Source organism: Helianthus annuus, chromosome 4 (genome assembly GCF_002127325.2).
Source record: "Helianthus annuus cultivar XRQ/B chromosome 4, HanXRQr2.0-SUNRISE, whole genome shotgun sequence".
Classification (NCBI taxonomy): domain Eukaryota; kingdom Viridiplantae; phylum Streptophyta; class Magnoliopsida; order Asterales; family Asteraceae; genus Helianthus; species Helianthus annuus.
In genome coordinates, this window is record NC_035436.2 from 1593763 (window position 1) to 1618896 (window position 25134).

Sequence of the window (25134 nt, forward strand, 5' to 3'; positions counted from 1 at the left end):
GGAAATATAGTTATTGAAAATTAATAAACTTTTATTTTCTCTTCTATTATAACGAACATGTACTTTGTTATAATGTAAATTGTGCATCATGTGAGTTTGTTTTTCAAGTTTCAAAATTTTTACTTTTAAGAGAATAATGTAAATGTGCATCATGTGAGTTTGTTTTTCAAGTTTTAACGTTTTACTTTTAAGAGTACTTACAAAAACGATTAATTAAAGTCCTTTTTTTGTTGCATTTTGGATGTTCTCTTACTTTGTTTTGGTTTTGTCCTTATTTTTTTCTTTTTTATGTAAAAATCACGAAATTAGTTACTTTATGTGTTTCTAGTAAAGGTTAAAAAACCTAAAAAAAAAAAATTTCAATCAATACGAATGTTTTATTTTGTTTTATTTAATATTTATATAGATCATTAATTTATAGTCTTACTCTTTAGTAACTAACTACTTTAAATTTCTTACTTATTTTTAAAGTTGTATATTTTTCAAAGAAAAAAAATAATTTTGAGTGTAGGATAAATTACAAGTAGTGTAGGATAAAGTACAAGATAAATTTCGATATGATGATAAATTTCAATATGTTTAGGATAAATCTCGAAATATGTAGGGTAAATTTTGATGTGTGTAAGCAAAAAAAAAAAAAAAAAAAAAATAGTATAAAGGATATAGTCTTTATAACTAATTAATTAGTTAAAGAGAATAATAAATGAAATAAAACAAAACCATTTAATATTTTACGATTGTACTATTTATTTTTTTTTTCTTCTCAAATGATCATCCTCATACTTCTATAGTAAAATAAGTTATATTTATGTGTTTATACTTCTATAGTAAAATGAGACATTAATTTAATTTATCTTCTATGTGTTTATACTTCTATATGTAAATATGACATGTTTAGCATTACGAAAGTAGTTAATTTATGTGTTTAGACTTCTAATGTGTATGATATATGACAAATGGGATGCATATTAATTTATCTCGCGTAAAAGACTTGCATCTCATTAGGTCGGGCTAATAAAAATGATATGTGTCATGAAGCACCACATACATGTGCACTTTTCACTCACAGATTATCAAAACATTATATGTAGCATATAAAACTCAATGCATACGTGAGCAGGGATGAAAATAGGCCGGAGATGGCTAATCTCATACCAATATTCGGTTGTAAAATCTTGTTCCATATCTGGCCTATCACCCGTCGGGTATCGGGTTTACCCGTTGAGATTTTTATGATATGTATTTATTACTTCCCTTATAATTTTGTGTGGTAAAAATCTATATAATATATTAAATTATAATAAATAACATACATATCATCATCACCATAATAATATTTGATATATTTAAAAATGTAAATATATAATAATATAAATCTCAAAAAAATAATTTTGTATTCATAGCATATAAATATGAATAATGTCATCTAAAAATATATATTTCAAATCAAAAGTTTATTTTTCAAATAATAAAGCTATAAGGATGAAATATTATTAAACAATAATTAAAGGAAAATAAATATAAAATTTAATAATTTCAGGTAAACGGGTATGTAGTTACGGGTAATCGGGTCGGGTATCATCTAATCACATACCCGTTCCAGACCTGTGATATATTTTTTTTTCATACTCATGTCCGACCCAATACTCGTCGGGTATCGGGTATACCCGTCCCAAATGCTTCTGGTTCGGGTAAACACATCAGGCTAAGGTATTTTTGTCATCACTATACGTGAGTCTGACTACATATCTTCCTTTATTTAAGGTATGAAATTTACACAATTACTATAACTAATTCATAACTCATTTTAAACACACATTGAGAGAAAGATATGCGGATGTTGTTGTTGACATCAATCTAAACATATCAGATATCTTTAGGATCATGACATCAATAGTTGTTCATGTCTTGTATCCCACAACAATGCATCATATAGTATTAACAGTCAATAAAATTCCTTACAATGTTTTAAGTTTATTGGTTATGTAATATATCATGCATAATTATAGATATATAAGTGTATAACATATGAAAAAGATAATAGTTTTTACTCGAGCACTTTAGTGAACATACATAACTCCCTTTAACATTTAAGGGAATAAATAGTATGAGTTATTATATACTATTATGTAAAAAAATCTAGATAGCTAAAAACACACTATCTTGAAATTCTTTTAAGTGATATTAACATATGAAATTGTCTTCATATAAAATAAATCACATCAAAATTTATTTGACAAATGGGACCATGAGTTGTCAATGACCAAGATGAAAAATACTGTTTATAATTTGTCCTTGTTTCGGACTTTAAATTGTCATTACCCATCCAATCCAAACCCTACTTTCATTTTGCTTGGTTTAACTTCGTAGGTTTGCAGTCAATGACACCTTTCTTTTATGAATCACGCCATGAGTACACCACTCTAGGCTTTTTTTTTTTTTTTTTTTTAAAGAAGGTTTATATAAGCTTAGAATAAAAAAATGAAACTTAAATTAAAAAAATGAATCAACAATAAGAAAACTTTGGTTCTTTGATTTGTCGGTGGAGCTATAGGTTTTTAATTGTTTAAAGAAACCAAAGCAGTTATAGAACATATCATTAGATTATGGCCTATGGGGCTTGCATTTAGCTTTTCACATGTGAAAAACTCTCAGAGTAGTGGGTATGGTGGCCGGCTGAGGCCCGGCTAGGACCGGCGCCGGTCCCCCACACCCCCCCCCCCCCCCGCGTCCTCACCAGCAGTCCACAGCCGATTGCGCCGGTCCTCCCTTCTCCACCCTTCTCTCACATATACCTATACATACATACATATATATACACAAAGGGGTTCATCCCCCACCCCCTAGGTCCATCCCCTCCAAACCACTCCTACGCGGCGGTGACGTGGCGGCCCATCCTTGGAGGACTTACCTCCTCCATACCTTCTAGTTGCACCTAAGCGTTAGTGATATAGTGTATCACATTAGTTTTCACATCTTATCACATGATATCAGTAAGGAATGGTTTTCAATTATCACATGATGTCTTTAATTATAAATTATATCCTTTTGGTTTTGTTTATTATTTTTAAGAATTTGCAAATAAAACCATACTTAAGAGCATTCACATCCAAATAATCAAATTGTGTGTGTGGTGTTTTTAAAATATAAAAAGTATAAAAAGTGGTTGTGAGTGGAGGAGAGAGAAAATGTTACTGTTCAAGTGATAATGAGTTCAAATCTGCAAAAGACATGTGGTAATTTTAGCCGTTAAAAAAATAATTAAACCTTAAAAATAAATGACTACAACCTAAAAATAAAAAAAAAGAACTACAACCCTAAAAATACAATAAACAAACTAAAACCCTAAAAAAACAAACAAACTTCAACTCTAACCCGGTCTGTTTTATAACTTTCGCCTTTAAAAAACAAACTTCAAGATGGTCGGTGTTTAACGCTAACACCTTTTAAGTCCTCTCGGTTGTTCTCAAGTTCCACCGAGAAGGGTAAATTGGTGGGTTAAATTCTTTTTTCTAATCTTAACATTGGTCAACGATATTTAAGAAAAAAAAAATTAATGGGCTAACGATTACAATTCACATGGGGCAAAAACCGTAGAGTAACCCATGTTGGTGAATTACGCCCGTAGTTCATGCATCTCAGGCATGGTGTTCCACGTATGGAATCACGGTTGAATCACGCGTGAGGCGTGAGAATGCACCGGATGGTCAAACCCGTTAATATAAAATTAAAAACTAAAGTATATTCAGTATCAAATGAAATTTAAATAGTATATTGTCGTATCGATTATATTTAAGATAATAGAACAAATGTATTATTTTAATAAATAGAAACGGGTAAAGTTATTCTACAAAGTCTCCTAAAAATAAAAAGGGTACAAAAACACAATGGATCGCGACATATTACATAACGCCAAAAATATAACACAATGTCATGCAAAGAACCAGTCAATCAAACATCACTTGTAAATATTGGCTGGTCCAACCGGTCTTACATTAAACACTAATATATGGTATAATATAATACAAATTGATATGTTATAGGGTACATAGCTACAAAACCAAAACACATATATCTTTAATACTATATATTTAAGTTTGATGATAATACTGATGAGACCTATGATATCACTTAAAAGATTTGTTACTAGCTCCTACAAAACAGCCACCCCTCATTTCACCGAAGCAAGTTCCGACCCGTTGGTTTTCATCCAACCCCTGGGTCAAGATCACCGGCTAACTCACTCGGGCTCATGTTCTCGATATTACTTGCACCTTGTTGGTCTTCGAGTCCAGGCGGCTCCTCCTGGTTTCCAGCCCATACCATGTCAGCGAAATCATCACCCGGGTCATGACTACAGTTTTCGAGCAGCATTGTGGGGCCTGTATCTCGTGGAGACCGTTTTGCCAGCTCGCCGGCTATCAAAGTGGAACTTGAACATATTCTTTTGACGTCGTATCGGCTAATGTCGAAGTTGGTCACTGCACTTGTCCCTCGGAATTTTATGGCTGCTATGTCGTAAGCTTCCGCCGCTTCCTCTTGTGTACCTATTATCATATTTTAAAATGTTTTGAGCATAAAGTCACAATTTATAAAAACTCACTGTACATTAAAACTGACTAAATAATTGTTTTTTTAAAAGGTGACACTGACACACACTCCCTAATTCTATACCACCTAAATACCCACAATGGGGTTTGAACTAAGGGTGCAAACGAATTGAGCTAGTCGCGCTTGGCTAAAAAAAGGTCGAACGAGCCAAGCTTAAACGAGCTCGGGCCCTAGCCTAAAAACAAGCTTGTTTAGTAAACGAGCCCAAGCTTTGCTTATTGAGATCAAGCCGGCTCGCGAGCTTAAACGAGCCTACTGTTTATAAAAATAATTATTAATATATATTTAGATAAGAACAAAATTATGAAAACTAACTAAATTATATAGAAAATAACACTTATCATTAATATAAATTAATGAGTAAATTACTTTTTGAATCCCTGTGTTTTAGTGGTTTATTTTATAACGTTTTGAGTCCAATTTTGTTCATTTTATAACGATTTGAGTCCAAAAAATTGGACTCAAAAGGACTCAAATGGTTAATGAAAATGCTTATAGGGACTCAGGTCGTTAAACTTCTTGCTTTTGGACTGAACTAGTTAAAACCACTAAAACACAGGGACTAAAAAAGTGATTTACCCTAAATTAATTAATTAAATAACAAACGATAAATGAGCCGAGCTCGAGCTTGAAAAATTATCTACGAGCCGAGCTCAAGCTTTAGAAACAAAACTCAAATCGAGACGAGCTCGAACTCGACCTTTCATAAGTTAAACAAGCTCGAGCTTGAGCCTAGTCAAGCTCGGGCTAGGTTCATTTGCACCCCTAGTCACTTAGAACCCTCACCACTTGTTTATATAATTGTCGTTGTTCAAAACAACAAGCTTCAAACTGCTTATTCACAACAACTAAATGCGCTTGCGAATTAGTTCATACAAGTATTTTCAAACACACTCTAACGAGCGTAATTTTGGTAATTGTGAGATCCCTTACAGGAAAACTCAATGGACCCCACCAATACCCTGCTAATCAAATTTTGAAAAAATCTTGAATTGAGAGCCCAAAAAGAAAAGAAAAAATCTTTTTTTTTATTCAAAAAAAAAAAAACAGACCAAAAATACACATGATCTGGAAAAGTTTTGCACCCTAGAGTGAAAACAACAGAAAAGTAATAATTGGTATCTTACATGTGACAATATAAAAATGTACAATGAATGAACTTACTAAAGGTACCAAGGTACAAGTCCTTATTGCCTGCAACTCTTCCTATTCTAGCTTGCCACCTTCCATGTTGATGATGCCTGCAAAACACTTAACTTTTTTAACAGAATCCAATTTATTTATCACTGAAACAACATTTGACCGCATTCATTTTTATGTACAATCTTTCCAACATTTGACCAACGGTTTCATAAAATATATTTTACATAACTTATCGATGCCATTACAGTAGGGGCATATCGTGTATACCCGTACACGATAAGACACGACACGATAAGACACGATACACGAAATCCGATACACGAACACGATAACTTATCGTGTCCTTTTTTTCAAACACGAACACGATATACACGAAAATTACCTGTTAATACCTGTTAACATGACTATTCAACTGTTATACATGAAAATTACCTGTTAACACGAACACGGCATGCTATCTGAGAGTTACAGAGGGAGTTTAGGGTTTTATTTTTTTTTTAATTGAATGAGGAATGAAAATAGAAAAGAATTAAGGAACCCACACGCACATGGCTGATGAGTTTTATTTAATTTAATTTCTTATCGTGTACTAACGGGTATTAACAGGTAAACAGGTATTTAACCTGTTTATACACGAAAATTAAGAGGTAATCTCGTGTCTACCTGTTTGGTACACGATACCTGTTAAGGCCATACACGATACCTGTTAACTTCGTGTAGGTTCGTGTCGTGTATTCGTGTAAAATTGCCGGCCCTACATTACGGGCTACACGTCAAAAATATTTTCGATTTTTAAAAGGCAAGTAGTATAATAGTTGAGGAATGCAAGTGACATTTGCATGGCACAAAAAGCAGCTGAAAATATCACATAATGCTACTTTTGTCATCAAGAAAAAGTTGTATATCTCATATGTGCCATGTCTGCCTTTTCACAAAAGGTGGGACAAAGGAGCACAACCATGCTCCGACAACTTGTACATCGTGCATAAACGATTGTACCGAAATCGGTGGATGTGACCTAGGCTGCTTTTCTTCTTACCTTGTGACTCCTCTATACATAGATGCCCCTCTTGAAAACCCGCTGCTTTTCCTGTGTTCATCATGTCGTAACATGTCAAAATGCGAATTCATCCGAAAATTAGCATTTTGATGTCGGGTTTTCAGTTTTGTATTATCATTGATCAAATATTTTACATGATCTATGCAGTTAATATCGGTGATATAGCAGTTATATCTGTCCCCTAGTAAAATATCGGTCAGAATATTGGTACTGATATTATCGGCGATATTGACCGATATATCACTGAATTATTAGTGTGTGTGTGTGTGGGGGGGGGGGGGGGGAACCCGACCCCCCGAACTTTTCGCTCAGTAGTGTTATATATGTTGTTTTCGCATAGATTTTTTTTGGTACATACGTTTTCGACCTCCCGGTTCTATAGAAATTTTTGGGTATTTATGTTTTCGACCCCCTCATCTTCATTGTCAAGCTTTGCCACTGACCAAGATAACCTATATCTCAAATATCGGTCCTTGACCGATATTTTACCGCATTAACTGCATAGTACATGATCGTTTTTACACCGACCTACTTTCAAACTTTTACCAATCATAGCAAACATAATTTTAACAATAGTTGCCATGATCGGCAATAAACCGAAAGTATGCAGCTCCTTTATTGTATATTTTAAAAAAGTATGTCGGTAAAAGCATGTTTCCATATCGTGTGAGTAGCTTTCGCTTGAATATGCATATATATATTACCTTCTTAAGTTGGCTACAAATTCTTGCCTGTTCATGTTTTTCATCTCCTCGAGTTCTTTTTCGTAGTCGGCTAGCTAAATCACCGTCACACAACGAATCATTTCACAAGTCGTAGATTATATAAACAAATGTTAATACATAACATAGACGAATTCAGAAAAAAAAAAAAAAAAAAAACTCACAGGGAAATTAATATGAGTTGTTGGACCCCAGTATTTAAGAGCAGCCAAGTCATAAGCTCTTGCAGCTTTCTCTTCATTATCATATCCCCCTGAATGTCACATGCACAATTAGCAGAAACAACAATCAATTTTGAATACTTGATTTTATTTGTTGTTTCATAAAGAAACATACTTGAAAAATGTTGTGAAATTGGGAGATTTTAAACAACTTATGTGATCTTGAATCTTGATAAGTAAAATGACAAAAAAATATCTTGTCATGAAAACAAAAAATGTTTTAGATTTTTTTATCATTTGTTAATGTCTCACTTTTTTAAGACTGTCTCATACGACATTAGAGCATTCAATCCCTTTCCAGTGTTTCCACCCTAGAGTTACACTAAAAGACACTACATTTTCTCTCTTATTTCAATTAAATAATAATATCTTTTTATACTTTTATCTCTTCTTTGTTCATAACCACTTTCAAAATATATATTAAAAAATTAGAGCATTCACATCCATAGCATCAAATTCTATGTGGTGTTTTTAAAATATAAAGAGTATAAAAAGTGGTTGTGAGTGGAGGAGAGAGAAAATGTTACTGTTTATCTGTATATTTGGGGGACACTGTTCACCCCTATAATTTTTTAATATATTTTGAAAGTGATTATGGGTGAATGAGAGAGAAAAGGTAGTGATAAAAATATAAAAAAATATTATTTAATTGAAAATGAGAGAGAAAATGTAGTGTTTTTTAGTGTAATTTTGAGTGAAAATACGGTGGGATGGATGTGAATGCTCTTATAGAGCGTGAACAGTGTTCCCTAAAATATAAAGATGGACACTAACATTTTCCCAATCCTCCACTCACAGAATTTGATTGAAGGGATGCAAAAGCTCTTACACCACATTCGAAATCGAAGGTGAAACAACATATCCGAGCCGAAATTGTTTGTCAACTATATTCTAATCATCAAATTGTTCATGTTCTTTATTCTAGTTAACTTACAATCAAACCATATGACGTTTCCGTATAAGTGTATAACTATTTGATCGAAACCAATACTATATAAGCGACACATCAGCCCCGGATAACTACTAGAAGTACTACCAATTCGACTTACCAAGATAAACTGACGTCGATGATCCGCCAACAAACACCCCACGGAAAATCATACAAAACGAAAACACACGAAACTCGTTAGCATTATTATTATTATTATTCAAACTAAAATAAAACATTTAAAAATCCAAAAACCAACTTAAATTCTACCTTGACGACCCTTTCTTGTCTGCCCTTCTTTCCTACAACTATTATCCCACAAATGAGCTTCATATCTCCCCGTCCACCGGTGCCTCGTCACGCCCCGAAACCGTGAAGTCCTTTGCCCGAAACCATCCACCGCTTTACGCGTAACCACTTCTCCTTTCCCGCTTTTATCCGACTTCATCTGCACCACCGACCGCTTCCTATTATCACCCGCAGGCACCACCGCCAGCGACAAACACTCCTGACGGTCGCTGACGTCACACCCCGTCGATGATGACGATGGCAGTAACCACGTTTTGATCTCGGAAACCTGAGTGATTGCACTTGCACCGTCGTCGTATGAAACGACACCGTTTTGTTGTTCGTTTTGGTTTGCGGCGGTGAGGGTTGTGCTGGTGCTGGTGGTGGTGTAGTAAGGATAACCGTAGTGTAACAAATATGGCGGCGCCGGCGGTGGTGATATATAGCAGGCGGCGCCGTCTCTAGGAACAATATCACCTTCTGTCGGACGATATTCGTGAAAGTTAAGGTTGACGTCAGCACCAGCACCAGCACAAGCACCGCCGCCCAAAAAATCTTCGAGCTTCGGACCACTTTGGTCGGTGGCTTCTAATCTCCATCCTACTAACAACACAAAAAAAAAAACAATAAAAAGATGTATAAATAAAAGATTAATGGATTAAAACTAAGGTTATAAGAAAAAAAAAAAGATACGTTGTGTTTGAGTGGAAGGATTGAAATCGTTGATAGGAATAACGGAATCAGGGTCATGTTGATGAAGTGCAGGTGGATTAATGGGGTCTTGTTGGGGGTGGTGGTGGTTAAGGGAGAAGCCCAGCCAATCGCTCATGGCGGAAGTGAAATTTGGTTGCAGGTTTATGTGAAAAAAACAAAAACAAATGAAGGAATTGAATTGAAATGAATTGAATTTGAGTTTGATTTTTCTCTCTCTGTATTTGCTGTTGTTTTCTCGATTATCGTTCCATCCTTTCAATTTCTTTCGTATGTCTGACACACACACACCTCAACCTCTACCGTCAATTATTTTACTTGTTACTTTTTAGTTAAGTATAGAGATGGTATGTGACGAATATATATGCATGTAACAAGTTTATGTGTGTGTTTTTTTTTTTCTAAAGAGAGCGTAGAAGGTGTCAATGTGTGATCTTAGCGGGTTATGGGGTGTGCATGTCGTCACGAATGGGCGCGTAGCGGGGGCTAAGCTTGAGTTGCGGGCGTGGGGTAGCTTGAGATGATGAAGATGTAGGCGAGATGGTAAAAGGGTGCTTGAGGCGTGGAAACCATGATAAGAGGCAGGGGCGGATTTAGAGGGGTTTACCGGGTTCCTAGGAATCCATTCGATTTGGAAAAAAACGTTTTTTGTAGTGTAAACCTTGTATGATTTGGAAAAAAAACGTTTTTTTGTAGGGTAAACCTTGTATGATATGAAAAAAGGAACCCAGTGAAAAAACTGGCTGAATCCGCCACTGATAAGAGGTGGGCGTTATTCAAAAAAGGTGAACGATAATTGATTACGTGGTGGCTATGAAGCTTTACTTATTTTCCCTTGAAGCCTCAGTAAACCCCCGTTGTTAAAAGACATTTTAGGTTAGATAATTAAAAATATCACAACTATTTAATTATATATTCGTTGTAACATTATAGGAAAATCTCACATTGGCTGTAAACAATAGAGATTTTTGGTACATAATACATGTCCCATATCAAACATCACCAACAAGAGGCATATGAAACTTTTAGAATTTTGGGTAAATTACATTTTTCGTCCTTTATATTTGTATAGGACTGCAATTGATAGTCTTTAAATTCAATAATTACAGTCACAATCATTTATTTGGAAAATTCATTACACCTTTCGTCCTTTAGCACTAACCAGGTTAAAATTAAAACTTAAGTCAGATCATGTGCACCTCATATGAGGGCAATTATGTCTTTCCACACCATGTTTCTTCCCCCTTATAAAGCCCCACTTTCACCATCAACCATTATTGGAATATGCTTAAGCATTCATAAGTAAAATCGAGATCAGTCATAAATGACAAAAAAATGCATATATCTCATATGTTCAATCGATTAAAGCTTCCATTTATGTTGTAAATGCCTCATATTATAAGGAGACTCGTGGCGGGGATGAGGAACAACGTCGGGTTTCAAATCCAACGGGCCGCAATAGATTCGAAGCTGTGAAATTCAAAGGTTTTACAGGAATACGAAGGCCAAAATCGGTGGTATGTAAGCCGCCATTGCCACCACCATTGCATCCCTCAACTCATCTCCACCAATCACGTTGTAGATCTGAATCTCACCTTTAAATACATTAAAGATATCTGAACAGAGGAGAGAAATCATGGGGCGATATTAGTTCATTGATTCAGACCTGCAGTGGTGTTATGGCGGTGGTGATGTTAGGGCGGCAGGGGTGCTATGACGATGGTGGTGCTATGGTAGAGTTTAGGCGCCAGGAGTTAGAGAGAGGAGGTCTATATATTTATGTCCTAAATATAATTTTTGTTTTTTATTTTTTTTTTGTTTGGGTGTAAAAAGACATAAATGTCCTTACATGATCTGAATTAACTTAAAGGACGAAGGATGTAATGAGTTTTCCAAATAAAGGACTATGAGTGTGTTATTGAAGTTAAAGGTCATCCGTTGCAATCCGATACAAACATAAAGGACGAAAAATGTAATTTGCACTACGAAATTTTAAAACTATGGAATGTTTGACAAATTTTATTTGAGTTGGCGTTTGTGAATTTATATTACGGAAATTATTGTTTATGCTAATTTTTATTACTAAACCTAGTGAAAGAGGATAACTACATTAAGTTATTGATAACTGATCTGGAAAAATAGGAAATTGTCAACTTATGTATATTGTTTTAAAGTTCCCCTTTCTTTACGTTGATTGCTTTATGATAATTCAACTTAATTAGGGTATGTTCATGAATGACCACATGATTATCTGATGCATTTCATGCAATAGGAAGTTAAAAGGATTCACACATTGCAATGGATTAGCCGCCATAAGAAAACGGGATCCTTTGGTATTAGTTTTAATGTTATACTATTTATTAGAGTTTAGTATGATTATAATGATGAGGAAAAGAAAATACTAGAAGAATTAAAAAAAGATAACATGAATTAAAAGAAAGCGGTAAATAAACGAAAGTAAATATTAGATGCCTTACTTGGAGACTTGAAACAAAAACTCTAAGGGAGGGAGAGGGGATGACTTTAGGGAAGTATTTTTGGAGTTTCTTATTGCAAAATTATGAAGAAAACGTGTAGGGGAGAGGTCCTGTTATAGTGGATGCAAGGGGGTGTTAAACTGGAAAGTCTTTGGGAATAAGTTAGGGTTTGGAAGTGTACATATGGAAAGTAATTGGAGACATACAAGGCCCATGGTGCCTCATTTTCTATAGGGAAGATTAGGGTTTAGTCAAATTTAATTATTTAAAAAAGTTTCACAAAAGTTTAGTTTGTTGTAAATTTGAACGTTTTAACGAATGTGATGATTAATTGATGTTTTACAAAGATTCTAACTACGAACTCTAGTAAAATTAGTCCCCCTATTGCTATCGTTATGTTGTTATAAGTCTAATATGTTTATGAAAAGCTTAGGCACATACCCGAACAAATTTCAAGTGATTACAATATCAACAAATTTTAAAAGAGAGCGTGGAAGGTGTCAATGTGTCATCTTAGCGGGTTATGGGGTGTGCACGTCGTCACGAATGGGCGCGTAGCGGGGGCTAAGCTGGAGTTGCGCGCGTGGGGGAGCTTGAGATGGTGAAGATGTAGGCGAGATGGTAAAGTTGTGCTTGAGGCGCGGAAACGATAATAAGAGGTGGGCGTTATTCAAAAAAAGGTGAACGATGATTGATTACATGGTGGCTATGAGGCTTTACTTATTTTCCCCTAAAGCCTGAATAAACCCCCGCTGTTACAAAACATTTTAGGTTTAGATAATTAAAATTATCACAACTGTTTAATTATATATTCATTGTAACACCATAGAAAAATCTTACATTGGCTGTGAACAATAGAGATTTTTGGTACGTAATACATGCCCCATATCAAACATCACCAACAAGAGGCGTATGAAACTTATAGAATTTTGGGTAAGTTACATTTTTCGTCCTTTATAATTGTATCGGATTGCAATTGGTAACATTTAACTTCAATAATTACAGTCACAATCCTTTATTTGGAAAACTCATTACACCTTTCGTCCTTTAGCACTAACCAGGTTAAAATTAAAAGTTAAGTAAGATCATGTGCACCTCATGTGAGGGCTATTATGTCATTCCACACCATGTTTCTTCCCCCTTATAAAACCTCTCTTTCACCATCAACCATTACCGGAATCTGCTTAAGCATTCATAGGTAAAATCAAGATCAGACATAAAGGACGAAAAATGCATATATCTCATATGTTCAATCGATTAAAGCTTCCATTGATGCTCTAGATGCCTCAGATTATAAGGAGACTCGTGACAGGGATGAGGAAAAACGTTGGGTTTCAGATGCAAGGGGCCGCAATAGATCCGGAGCTGTGAAATTCAAAGGTTTTATAGGAATACGAAGGACAAAATCGGTGGTATATAAGCCGTCATTGCCACCACCATTGCATCCCCCAACTCATCTCCACCCATCACGTTGTAGATTTGAATCTCACCTTCAAATACATTAACGAAATCTGAACAGAGGAGAGAAATTATGGGGCGATATTAGTTCATTGATTCAGACCTGCAGTGGTGTTATGGCGGTGGTGATGTTAGGGCGGCATGGGTGCTATGACGATGGTGGTGCTATGGTAGAGTTTAGGCGCTAAGAGTTAGAGAGAGATAAGGTAGAGAGAGGAGGTCTATATATTTATGTCCTAAATATAACTTTTTTTTTTGTTTGGGTGTAAAAAGACATAAATGTCCTTACATGGTCTGAATTAACTTTTAGTTTTAACCTGGTTAGTGCTAAAGGACGAAAGATGTAATGAGTTTTCCAAATAAACGATTATGAGTGTAGTTATTGAAGTTAAAGGTCATCCGTTGCAATCCGATACAAACATAAAGGACGAACAGTGTAATTTGCACTGGGATTTTTTAAAACTATGGAATGTTTGACAAATTTTATTTGAGTTGGCGTTTGTGAATTTATATTACGGAAATTATTGTTTGTGCTAATTTTTATAACTAAACCTAGTGAAAGAGGATAACTACATTAAGTTATTGATAACTGATCTAGAAAAATATGAAATTGTCAACTTATGTATATTGTTTTAAAATTTCCCTTTCTTTACATTGATTGCTTTATGATAATTCAACTTAATCAGGGTATGTTCATGAATGACCACATGATTGTCTGATGCATTTCATGCAATAGGAAGTTAGAAGGATTCACACATTTCAATGGATTAGCCGCCATAAGCAAACGGGATCCTTTGGTATTAGTTTTAATGTTATGCTATTTATTAGAGTTTAGTATGATTATAATGATGAGGAAAAGAAAATACTAGAAGAATTAAAAGAAGATAACATGAATTAAAAGTAAGTGGTAATTAAACGAAAGTAAATATTTGATGCATTACTTGGATACTTGAAACAAAAACTCCAAGGGAGGGAGAGGGGACGACTTTAGGGAAGTATTTTTGGAGTTTCTTATTGCAAAATTACGAGGAAAAAGTGTAGGGGAGAGGTCTTGTTATAGTTGATACAAGGGGGTGTTAAACTGGAAAGTCTTTGGGAATAAGTTAAGGTTTGGAAGTGTACATATGGAAAGTAACTGGAGACATACAAGGCCCATGGTGCCTCATTTTCTATAGGGAAGATTAGGGTTTAGTCAAATTTAATTATTTAAAAAAGTTTCACAAAAGTTTAGTTTGTTGTAAATTTGAACGTTTTAACGAATGTGGTGATTAATTGATGTTTTACAAAGATTCTAACTATGATCTCTAGTAAAATTAGTCCCCCTATTGCTATAGTTATGTTGTTATAAGTCTAATATGTTTATGAAAAGCTTAGGCACATGCCCGAACAAATTTCAAGTGATTACAATATCAACTAAGCGTGGAAATTGGAAATGCTACAGTGCAAGTCTTTGACTTGAATCTTCAAGGTGAATACCAATAAAACTCGAAGCATTTTGTATCAAACTTCCCACCTCAAAATAAGCATATCAAGATTAGTAAAAGAACTCAAACTCGATCATGCGAGCAACTACTATCACCTCTACTTGGGCTAGTTACCCTAGCTCAATCATTTCCACTAATCGACAAGTTATAAAGATCAGTATTTGGTACGTGCGTGACTATACATATTTTTACAATGAAATTACACACGAATTGGTTTTAAATTTATAAAAGTGATTATTACTTTTACATCAAAACACACGCGAAAGGGCAAGTGTACCCCGTCATATATGTAGTAAAGTATCGGTAAGAACCAAGTATCGATCCACGGAAATGGGCGGAGAAATAATACTAGACCTTTGCCACTAAATTACCGGTAAAAACATAATTTGTTTTGGTTTTAATTAATCTAAAGTAAGCATAAATAAATATTTATCAAACATAGTAGATTATATATAAATAGCCTTGCTTAATACATAACCGCAGCATGTCAACTAAGTCAGTTTTGGCATTTAGAAACATTCGGTCAATTTTCCATTTCGAGACAATTAGTATCCCTTTCGGGAATCCTAACATGACAATCATTCGGAAAGTTAAAACGATAAACACACTTTAACCACCTAAAATTGTTCTTTAACGTGCAATTGATAAATGTCTATGAAGATCTCCTAAAAATAAGTTAGTCATCCGTTAGGAGTTTTCTAACCTCACTTAATCAAGGAAAGCAACACCGATAAACACAATGCAACCACCGAGACAAGCATAAACTAGATTAAATCACAACCGAGTTCATTTTACAAATCTTACACATAAATTCACCAAGATAGCAATTTTGGCCGAAACTACTAACTAAGCTAACAAATCATGGCAAGAATTCGTAACAACACCATCTAACCCGTTAGAGTCCTTCCGTGAGGGCAAGCTCTCTTGATTAATAATAATTGCATTTTATTAAACCACTAACCCGTTAGAGTATCATGGTGCCTACATTTTAACCAAGTTAAACTAGTTAACCAAATTAAAAGTTTACTAATACATGATTAAATAAGCTTCATTTTGCAACTATCTTACCTAACCAAGCACCAATCATCCAACACAATTACTTATAATCAAGAAATCAATATCAATAACAAGGTTGCAAACTAATCATCAAAGATAATCATAGAAAATACTTCAAAATGTCATTACAAACATAGATTAACATACTAATCAAGCAAGGGATTGTTGTGTTTTTGCCCAAAGGCTACAATAATACATAAATATTAATCTAAATGCTTGAAACATTAACAAAATTCTGGAAAGGTTAGAAATCCAAACCATAAACAAGCACAAGATTAAGAATCTGGATAGTATATGAGCAAAACCGGGCAATGTGGCTTGAATCCGAGTGAAAGCAGCAGCCTTCGGAGCCTCAAAATCGCCTGCAGAGCTCTCCAAAATTCCAGAGTTACGTCTAAAATGCTTCTGTTCTGTTTAAATGGTTTTTCTGATCGGCACGGTCGTTCTTGGTTTGGCACGACCGTGCACTTTAAGCATTATTGGTGGTGGGCCACTATGACGTATGAAGTGACAGATCGTTGACTGGTCTTCGAACACGCACGGACGTGCGGCATTTGGCACGGGCGTTCCTTCCCGGCATTTGGTTTGCACGCCTGGTTCACTGGTCGTTCCACTCCGAGGTGTTTCTTTGGTCTCGGAACCGCACGACCGTTCCACATCCGGAACGACCGTGCCTTTTCGGATTGGCCTCAGAGCCTTGCACGCCGTGCTTGCACGCCTGGTGCACCGCCGGGACTTTCTTGTTTGTCGGATATGCACGGTCGTGCGGATGCCCGCATGACCGTTCCAAACGCCCAGGTCAGTTTTTCCACAGAATCTTCGCAGCTTTGTCGTTTTGTCCGGAAAGTCCTCGTTTTCGCTTTCATCTTGTCTGGTATGCAGTTTTAGGCCTGTAAACAAAAAATGTAGATAAATAAGTATCCGAATGACGGTTTTACGGCCGAAAACGCATAAAATGGGGGTAAAACGGGGGACTAAAATATGTGTAAATTAGCGAATATCAAATCTCCCCACACTTGAACCTTGCTTGTCCTCAAGCAAGCTGAACTAAAAAGCAATAAAAGAAGGAAACAAACAAGTACGAAAATTTACACACTATTTTATTTAAAACTACTATAAACGGTTAGCCGGTTTGTCGAAAGACATCATCAAAAGACTAAAACCCAACAAGCATATGCAATTATAATAGCGACAACCAAAAAGCCGTGACTTCACATTTAATTGACTTGACATGTTAATCTTCACACGACTCACAATATTCACACACACTCGGTTTTATTTATGAAACATACATAAAATGTGTATGTGCAAACACTCAACGCCTAGTCAATGAAACATGTAATATCATAAGCTTGTCATAAGATCTCGTCTCCACCAACTAACATGCAAATAAGTGTAAATCAAGAGGTCTTTACGGGTTGTAACGTTAGGCTTGGGCGAAGGGTATGGAAGTGGACATTTAAAATGGCGAAAATGGTTAAAACTCGGCTTTAGCGTTTAACTAGCAAGAAAATAATACAACTATACATACAAACGCCTTTAAAAGGCGACTAAAGCGCAATCGAGCTTATCAACGAAATTTTAACATTTAAGCATTCAAAATCGCTCGATTTCTATCAACTTCACCCTATTTTAGGGTGTTTTATTTTCTGTTTTTTTTTTAACATACTATACAATAAACTTAAACAAACGCTAGTTAAACGATTATTTTGTCCGAGTTTTAACACTAAAAAGGGTTTAAAACATACAAAGGCTAAATTTGGCTAAGTGGGCGATAATGTGGGTAAACAAAGGTAAACGGGAAGGCTCGACATGGTTAATCCTAAAGGGTAACATAAGGTGAACGGGAAGCACAACACAAAGAACAAGGTTTACAACAAAGGGGTAATCTAAGTGCCTCTATCACTTTTACACAAATCCGCATATTCATGGTCTTAACAAGCATACTAGTGACAAGTTCTAAATTACACATAACATCCGGCTCACTCCTATATCCGAAATGAACAAATATATAACAATATCAAGGCTCAAACATGCTCACGTAACGGATGGAATGGGTAAAAGTGTGAAAACTATCATGTAAGTCTTTCTTTGTTTGTCACGCTTTCCGGTTTCCTTTTTCAAAAAATATTTTGCTTGTCAAGTTTTTATCAAGTCCGAAGCTTTCTAAAACACAACCAACCGGTTTATTTACTAATATATATACAAAATAAAGGTATTTTTGAATGATTTTTCTGATTTTTTTTTTTTTTTTTTTATATATATTGAGGACAAACAAAGTTAACAAAGTTAACCCCCTCCCCACACTTGAACTTCGCATTGTCCCCAATGCGAAACCCGAAATATAGAGAAAAAGGATAATAATACTCCCCTCAAGATGATGTTATGAAACGAGACTTCCAAAGCTGAATCTGTGATCTGCTCCGGTCAAAGACTTGATAGCCAAAACCTGTAAATATGTCATATGGCACAGCAACACCGAACAGCAACAGAATAAATACAAATAGACCATAATATACATGAATACTAATAATCCAAATAAAAACATACATAAAGAAAAGTGTTTAAAAGTACAATATAATCCGAGGGTATTCGAAATAGTATGCAAAAAGAACACCCGAAATAACAAATACTAATAATAACCATAAAAACCACCAACGAAAATCACCACCAACGCCTACTCGTCATCGCCGTCATCATCTCTCGTGAATGAGGGGCCTGCACCACCGTAACCAGGAGGGTTCCACGGTGGGAACTCTGGAGGGTTCTGGAAGTAGTTGGGATATGCATGGTGCATTTCCCCAAATAGGTACGAAAACCCGGCACTAACCCCCTGATACAAGCTCTCCTGGCTCTGCCTCAGCTGATCCTGTGTGGCCCTGAGCTGATCCTGACCAGCTCGGATCTGGTCCTGGCTGGTCCTGATCTGATCAATGTATGTACCATGCTGTTCCTGCGTGACACGCATCTGCTGGAACTGCTGATAAAAGTCAGGCCAGTCCTGGTGCTGGTAGAACTCATGGTGCTGCGGCTGGTGTGGCGGTGTCTGGTGTGGCGGTGTCTGTGGCTGATGCTGCTCATGCATCTCTACATCTTCTTCCTCTTCCTCTGATGGGAGCGGAGGTAACGGGTCCCAGACCTCGTTATTCAGCCCCCTCAACCTATCCCCCTGATCAGTCTCTACAATCAAACCCATTGCCTTCAGCGATCTGATGTCGACATGCACCCCCTCAGTAATCAGGGTGAGACTCTGAAGTACCTCATCAGTCATAAGATGCTCATTGTAAGCAATTTCGGTCACATACTGACCGCCATGTATTTGACTGCTAGTAGTCCTCCCTGAACAGTTCACAAAGTATTCAGCCATACGCGCCGCCAAGTTGATGGGCGCCTTATCCACCAATGCATACAAGAAAATCAAATCTGGTGTTGGACAGTTACCGAGACTGTCCATGCGCCCGCATATGGTGTGGCTAAACACATGGTGCATCACCCGCACCAGAGGGTCTTTAAGGCGTGAAGCCTTTGATATCCTTGGGTTGTATGGGTCCCCAACAGCGTTTTCAGCCCAAAACTCATCCCTAGCTGCATCAGACGGGAAGGTGAATTTATCTGAGAAGACATTGGGATCATCCATGTCTTCCCTAGTGTAGATCCCAAGTCTCCTTCCCAAACGACCGACTGACCACTTGTGCCATCTTCCACACAATCTGAAAGCTATGCGATCCTTGTAGCGGAATTTGGGTCGTCGAGCAGCAACTGGCTTCTCGTAAGCATACGATGCAAAGAACTCGATGGTAAGCTCCAAGTAAACGGGTCGGTTGCAACCGACCAGATTTACTAGTGGACGACTCATCATATTTTCCAAACGGTCGTATTGATTTAGTTCTTGCATAACTTCCCAATCAAGCCATCTTGGGACTCCGAATTGCCCCCTTCGGGCCCATAATGCATCTCTTTTTGGAATGCATAAAGATTCACGCTCGTCGTTGGGGTCAAACTGTAAGAAGGGATGATTCATCTGCAATGGGGAATATTGTTAGAAAGACAGAAACAGCAGAAAATGAATTTGAAAATAACCGAGCAGCACATTATGAAGCTACTGTGAATCTGATCTGGGCATCACGCACGGTCGTGCGGCCATATGCACGGTCGTGCATCACCGACGACGTGCACCTTCTGCCGATCAAGCTCGGATCCGCACGGCGTGCAGCTAATCGGCACCACCGTGCAACACCGGCACAATGCTGACATCGTGGAACAATCCGGAATCGCACGACCGTTCCAGACAGGGAACGACCGTGCATCTTCTGATCTGCAGATTTCGAACCCCTGCTCTTTGAATATCCTGATTTTTCCAAAATCAACAACTTTTTTGTACAAAGAGGGGTCGGAAATTCAACCGGGTGTTCACGATAAGCATGATTCAAACAAAGGTTAGGGTTTCGATTTGTTTATGAAGAGAACCCTAAGAAATCCCTTGTTGAATCGGAGAAAACCTACCCTAGAACGCAAGAAACAGGAAATCTAACACTAGAGACGTACCGTGCGAAGTTGGGCGCGAGATCGTGCGAGGAAACGTGCGATTTCGTGTGAAAACGGCTCTGGAACGGCTGCAGTTGCTAGGGTTCGCGAATGAGGGCTTTTGCAACAGGTTATGGTATATATAGTGTGCAAAATGACAAAAATGCCCTTAGCGAGTCGCACGGTCGTTCGCCGAATGGCACGGTCGTGCGGTGCCGGTGACTTCCATTTTCCTCGGTGATGCACGAGGGTGCGACCCACCGTGCCAGAACCCCGGAAACGCACGGTCGTGCGTATCCTGGCACGGTCGTGCATCAGCTGCAGATCAGAATTTTCTGCAGAAGCCATTTCCAGCAACTGTTTCGGCCGTTTTTTCGCCATTTTTTCGACACCCCAACTGTTCTAACAGTATTGCAATACAGAACCCTCGCCCGGCACGAATCGAAACTGTACAAACTAACGGAAACAACCTAACTAACCTAAATTACGCTAAAACTACAAAAACATAAAAATGGACAATTTTGCCCCTATAACGCCAAAGACGCTCCTGCTACATTTTTGTCGGCGAGTCAGTAGCGTAGACTCATGCTAAATTTTTGTCGACGAGTCGATAGCAAGACTCAAAGCTAAAACTAGAAAAATAAATCCTAAATGACTAAACTACCCCTAAAGCGTAAAATACGCTCTTGCTGCATTTTTGATCCACGAGTCAGCAGCGTAGACTCTCTCCTCCCCACACTTATGATGTGTGCGGGGTTTGGAGTTCAATAACCTCCATCACCGACTCTGTCGGCCCGGCAACGTATAACTTCAAGCGATGCCCATTTACTTTGAAAATAACGCCGTCCGCGTTCTCTATTGCAACAGTCCCATACGGAAATATCTCTTTAACCGTGTATGGGCCTGTCCAACGTGAATGGAGCTTTCCGGGAAATAAGCGCAACCGCGAGTTGTAAAGAAGGACAAGATCGCCCGCTTGGAATTCTTTGTGGTCCTTCAAGCGTTTATCATGCAATCTCTTCGTGCGCTCCTTGTATAATACGGAGTTCTCATAAGCGCATTGTCGCAACTCTTCCAACTCGTGAATCTGGAGGAACCGGGCTTCACCTCCGGCTTTTAAGTCCAGATTTGCGGTCTTTAGCGCCCACATCGCTTTATGTTCCAGCTCAACCGGTAAATGGCATGCCTTTCCGTAAACAAGCCTAAAGGGAGTAGTTCCAATAGGCGTCTTGTAAGCCGTACGGAAGGCCCACAACGCTTCATCAAGCTTATCTGACCAATCCTTGCGGTTTGCACCTACTGACCGCTCAAGGATTCTTTTCAGCCCCCGGTTCGTGACTTCCACCTGCCCGCTTGTCTGTGGATGATAGGGCGTGGATAGACGGTGATGCACACCGTAACGGGACAAAGCTCTCTCGAGCTGAGTATTGCAAAAATGCGTCCCTCTGTCACTGATAAGCGCTTTCGGAGCGCCGAACCGGGCAAATAAGCTTTTCAAAAATCTCACGACCACCCTGGCATCATTGGTGGGTAAGGCCTGTGCCTCCGCCCACTTCGATACATAGTCAACTGCGACCAGGATGTACTTATTACCTCGTGAGGGGGGAAATGGTCCCATGAAGTCTATCCCCCAGATATCAAAGACTTCACAAACCTGAATCCAGGTCTGAGGCATTTCATCACGTGCCGATATATTTGTCGCTCTCTGGCAAGCATCGCACGCTCTAACCCAACCCTGCGCATCACGAAATATAGTAGGCCAATAAAACCCGGAGTCCAATACTTTCTTGGCGGTAAAGTTGGCTCCATGGTGGCCTCCAGTAGGTCCCTCGTGACAGTGGCGCAGAATATCGGTCGCCTCCTTTCCTGAAACACACCTCCTAATCACCTGATCAGCACCAACCCGGAACAAGTAAGGGTCATCCCAAATGTAGTGCTTGACATCTGAAAAGAATTTCCTCTTTTGCTGGTGAGTCAACCCTTTAATCAGAATCCCGCAAGCGAGGTAGTTCGCAATGTCAGCGAACCATGGCGACTCATCGCATATCTCAACACTCATCAAAGACTCGTGTGGGAAGTTGTCATTTATGGAATCCCAACGCGCGTCCACGATGTCTCCATGCTCTAACCGAGATAGATGGTCAGCCGCTACATTCAATGCACCCTTTTTATCTTGTATCTCGATATCAAACTCCTGCAGCAACAAGATCCACCTGATCAGACGTGGCTTAGCGTCCTGCTTGCTGAAGAGATATCGGATGGCAGCGTGATCAGTATACACAACTGTTTTCGAAAGCACCAAGTACGATCTAAATTTGTCAAATGCGAAGACGACCGCCAAGAGCTCTTTTTCAGTCGTGGTATAATGCTCTTGAGCGTCGTGAAGAGTTTTGCTCGCATAATAGATCGGGTGAAAGTGCTTTTCTCTCTTTTGACCGAGAACGGCCCCTATGGCGTAATCACTCGCGTCGCACATAATCTCAAACGGCAAACTCCAGTTCGGTGCAACTAAAATAGGGGCCTCAATCAACTTTTGCTTGAGAAGGTCAAAGGCTCTCAAGCAATCATCTCCGAATATGAACAGAGCGTCTTTCTCCAACAGACGGGTCATGGGTCTGGCGATTTTTGAAAAATCTTTAATGAATCGCCGATAGAACCCGGCATGACCGAGAAAGCTCCGTATCGCTCTAACAGAGGTGGGAGGCGGAAGTCGTGAAATGATATCCACTTTGGCTGGATCGACCTCCATACCAGCATGCGAAATCTTGTGTCCCAGAACTATGCCCTCCTTCACCATGAAGTGGCATTTCTCCCAGTTCAGGACCAGATTCGTATCCTCGCACCTCTTCAACATTTTCCTCAAATTTTCCAAACAGTGATCGAAGGAATCCCCAAATACCGAAAAATCATCCATGAAAACCTCCATGGAATCCTCGATCATGTCATGGAAAATCGCAACCATGCATCTCTGGAAGGTCGCTGGTGCATTACACAACCCAAAAGGCATCCGCCGGTAGGCGAATGTGCCGAAGGGGCATGTAAAGGTAGTCTTCTCCTGGTCCTCAGGAGCGATAGGAATCTGAAAGTACCCAGAGAATCCGTCAAGGAAACAGTAATACAACTTCCCCGACAGACGTTCCAACATCTGGTCGATGAATGGAAGCGGGAAGTGATCCTTGCGAGTAGCATCATTGAGCTTGCGGTAGTCAATGCAAACTCGCCACCCAGTGACGGTACGGGTAGGAATTAGCTCATTCCTATCATTCGAGACTACAGTCATACCACCTTTTTTAGGTACAACCTGCACCGGACTCACCCACACAGAGTCAGAAATAGGATAAATCATGCCGGCATCCAACAATTTAATCACCTCCTTCTTCACCACGTCCTGCATATTTGGATTTAAACGCCTCTGATGCTGTGCACATGGTTTGTACTCGTCTTCCATCAGAATCTTGTGAGTACAAAAAGAAGGATTGATGCCCTTGATATCCATGATTTTCCATGCAATGGCTCTCTTATGAAGTCTCAGAACCTCGAGAAGCCGATTTTTCTCATCCTTTTCCAACGATGCCGAAATTATGACCGGTAGACGACGCTCCTCGTCTAGAAATGCGTACTCGAGATGTGGCGGGAGTTCCTTTAACTCCAAAGCGTCGGATCATCAACCGAAGGCTCTGTTTCCCCCTTTTTCACATGGTCAATTTCAAGAAATCTCTCCGGACTCTGGGAACCATCGTCACCAATCTGATAGACTGGCTGCTCGAAATCGTGGCCCTCCTGCGTAATGCCAATCAGGTCCCCACACGACAGACGTGTGTCCGAATCAATCTCATCAATAGTACCTTGAAAATGAGAGCAAACACATGCCATCGACAATGTCGACGTAATAAAGCTTGTCATCGTGACATTGCGGATGCTGCATCGATCTTTTGATATCGAATGTCACGTGCTCATCATTCACTCGGAGCGTGATTTGGCCAGCTGCCACATCAACAATCGTCCTCGCTGTATTGAGGAAAGGACGTCCAAGTATCAAAGGTACCCTTGAATCTTCATCCATGTCAAGGATAACAAAGTCCACGGGGAAAACAAATTTATCGATTTTTAACAAGCATGTTTTCCACAAATCCGCGCGGATACTTTATTGAGCGATCTGCTAACCGAATGCTCATCCTAGTGGGTGACGGCTCACCCAGATCCAGTTTAGTAAAAACCTTATATGGCATAAGGGTTAATACTCGCTCCCAAGTCAGCCAACGCATGGCTAACAGACATGTTTCCAATCAAACACGGGAGCGTGAAACTACCAGGATCTCCCATTTTCGTGGGCAGACGGTTTTGCAGAACGGCGGAACAAGTCTCATTCATCACCACACACGATATATCCTCGAGCTTCTGTTTATTTGAGAGGATATCCTTAAGGAATTTCGCATACTTTGGCATCTGGG

General features: G+C 38.5%; 1 protein-coding gene across 2 annotated transcripts; it reads right to left on the minus strand.

The window, feature by feature from the left end:
- Nucleotides 1-3962: 3962 nt before the first annotated feature.
- LOC110935476 (AP2-like ethylene-responsive transcription factor CRL5) lies at nucleotides 3963-9997 on the minus strand. Of its 2 annotated transcripts, none has more exons than XM_022177861.2 (8): nucleotides 9667-9997; nucleotides 8956-9573; nucleotides 8807-8815; nucleotides 7701-7789; nucleotides 7519-7592; nucleotides 6794-6844; nucleotides 5776-5852; nucleotides 3963-4547 (listed from the first exon to the last, which is right to left on the minus strand). In XM_022177861.2, the coding sequence occupies exons 1-8, from the start codon at nucleotides 9800-9802 to the stop codon at nucleotides 4207-4209; spliced, it is 1395 nt and encodes a 464-aa protein (XP_022033553.1). In that variant the 5' UTR covers nucleotides 9803-9997; the 3' UTR covers nucleotides 3963-4206. The 2 variants fall into 2 exon arrangements, with proteins under 2 accessions (XP_022033553.1, XP_022033552.1); XM_022177860.2 differs by having other exon boundaries at nucleotides 8956-9576; nucleotides 9667-9996.
- Between the last annotated feature and the right edge of the window lie 15137 nt (nucleotides 9998-25134).

Coding starts and splice junctions, on each gene's coding strand:
- LOC110935476 (XM_022177860.2), bottom strand. CDS start 9,802: ATGAGCGATTGGCTGGGCTTCTCCCTTAACCACCACCACCCCCAACAA. Junction 9,577..9,666: donor TCCTTCCACTCAAACACAAC/GTATCTTTTTTT, acceptor TTGTGTTGTTAG/TAGGATGGAGATTAGAAGCC. Junction 4,548..5,775: donor CTTGTACCTTGGTACCTTTA/GTAAGTTCATTC, acceptor ATATGATAATAG/GTACACAAGAGGAAGCGGCG.